The sequence below is a fragment of the Labeo rohita genome, chromosome 25, assembly GCF_022985175.1.
Source record: "Labeo rohita strain BAU-BD-2019 chromosome 25, IGBB_LRoh.1.0, whole genome shotgun sequence".
Taxonomy (NCBI): Eukaryota; Metazoa; Chordata; class Actinopteri; order Cypriniformes; family Cyprinidae; genus Labeo; species Labeo rohita.
The window spans coordinates 27,166,299-27,168,422 of NC_066893.1; the positions used below are offsets into that span (position 1 = coordinate 27,166,299).

The 2,124-nt window shown below is 38.3% G+C and overlaps 1 protein-coding gene across 2 annotated transcripts in view; it reads left to right on the forward strand.

Annotated features, from left to right (window-relative positions):
- The window catches only part of mon2 (MON2 homolog, regulator of endosome-to-Golgi trafficking), a 50,844-nt gene extending 48,720 nt beyond the window's left edge, over nucleotides 1–2,124 (forward strand). For both annotated transcript variants that reach the window (XM_051099638.1, XM_051099639.1), the window contains 4 exons: nucleotides 333–456; nucleotides 730–937; nucleotides 1,194–1,276; nucleotides 1,434–2,124. In XM_051099638.1, coding sequence (XP_050955595.1) covers nucleotides 333–456; nucleotides 730–937; nucleotides 1,194–1,276; nucleotides 1,434–1,597 — 579 coding nt within the window. In that variant the 3' untranslated portion in view covers nucleotides 1,598–2,124. The remainder of the gene's footprint in view (nucleotides 1–332; nucleotides 457–729; nucleotides 938–1,193; nucleotides 1,277–1,433) is intronic.

Sequence of the window (2,124 nt, forward strand, 5' to 3'; positions counted from 1 at the left end):
TGTTGATAATATTTCAATAATATTTAAAAATGTATTTTAAAAATATTTTAAAAAGTGTCTGTGTGTATAAAACAATTAAAAATATAATTACTTTAATACAAAATAAATACAAAATTTATTTCAGTATATTGTGTATATATATATATATTTATTATATATTTATTTTTTTTATAAAATTACTTTTTTTTAACTTTAGTAAACTACTAATAAAGTACTAGTTTGTTTTATATATTAAAACATATTTGCATATTTTATTTTACTATATTTAATATATTTATATTACATATATAAAATAGATTTTAAATATATATTGTTGTTTTTTTCCCCTCTAGGTGGTGCAGTTGATCAGCACGGAGATTTTACCATTTGCCAATTTCATACCCAAAGAGTTCGTAGGTCGTATCATGAGCATGCTTAATAAAGGATCGATTCACTCCCAGTCATCATCATTCACAGGTACGGGGTGAAAACATCATCTCTTCACATTGAGAAAACGGTTTCCTAACGCAACAGTTCACTCAAAAAATGAAGATCTTGTCAAGTACTCACTCAAAAATTATGTTTGGCCAAATGTTCATGCTGTTCTTTTCCATACAAAGACAGTAATCCGTAAGAAGTCATATGACAGCTTTGTGTGAGGAGCAGAACAAAATGAAATAGAAAATACCACTGGTCTAAACCAGAGATTGGAGTATGAAGACACTGACTGTCCCCTCTCGTCCTGTGCAGAGGCTGAAATGGACATCCGTATGCGGGAGGAGTTCTCCAAAGTGTGCTTCGAGACGCTCCTGCAGTTCTCCTTCAGTAATAAGGTGTCGACACCGCAGGAGGGCTACATCTCCCGTATGGCGCTGTCAGTGCTGCTGCAGAGGGCGCAGGACGTGCTCCGACGATACGTGGAGGACGAGAGACTCAGTGGACGCTGCCCGCTGCCCAGGTCTGCTAATGTGAACAGACTCATATTTTTTTTATATTTTTCAAAGACATAAAATTAGAGATCATTTTGGCATAGATTTAAAGAGAAAATGTGCTCAGCACGAATGTCTTTTGATTTTAGGATGAAATATGTGCTAGACATATGCACTAAATTCGCTTTCACTGTATTTTCTGTCCATTTCTGAGTGGACGTTTCTAACTAAATTGCACAGAACTTGATTCAAATTGTCACTCACCATTTCTTTATTGTCCTCAAGGCAACAAGTGACTGAGATCATCTTTGTGTTAAAAGCCATCAGCACTCTCATGGATTCCTTGAAAAAGACGCAGCCAGAAAACGGTGAGACGGGTTTGTCCTTCAACAATTTGATTATGTGAAAGCATTAAACAGAAATGTGAAAATGTATTGTTGGAACGGCGAAATGTTCTCTTGCCTACCTAGACAGAAATTTGAAGCCTCGCTTCCTTGTTTTTGCTCATTTCTGTCCTCTTGTCAGTGGACGGGAACGTGTGGGCTCAGGTGATCGCGCTGTACCCGACGCTGGTGGAGTGCATCACCTGCTCGTCTCCTGAAGTAAGCTCCGCCCTCAAAGACGCCCTGGGGCCCTTCAAAGACTTCATGCAACCGCCCGTCTCCAAAGTGCAGAACGGCGAATCGTGACTGAACGTTTTTATTCCACCGCAAACATGAATGTGACTGTTTCATACGCCACGCGTGAGGACGATTCACCCCCATCGTCACGGCAAACGTCATGTCGATCGACAGCTCCAAACCCCATCGTTCGAAGCTTCATCTAATACGAGCTGACGGTAGACTCTGATTGGCCGACTTTAACGATGTATTAACTGCTACGTTCGATTTGCAGTGTTTGTTGTTTTTATGGGTTTTTGGTTTTTCTCCCCCCTCTTTGGAGTTCATGTACAGTGTTTGGTGATAGTGTTAAAGATGTAATTAAGAATTACGTATTTGGACTGAAAATCAAATCCGAAAATCATTTAAAAAGAGAGAACGAAAAAATCATAATGAATACATGAAGGATGGTCGGTCTTTTTTTGTGAAATTTTCTCAACAGCAATGGATTTTATGCAAGATCTTACTGTAACATTCCATGTCATCTTTAGTCACATTGAGAAGGGTCGAACCCGGTGTGTGTACAATAATAAATGGTACAGTTCTATGAACATCAA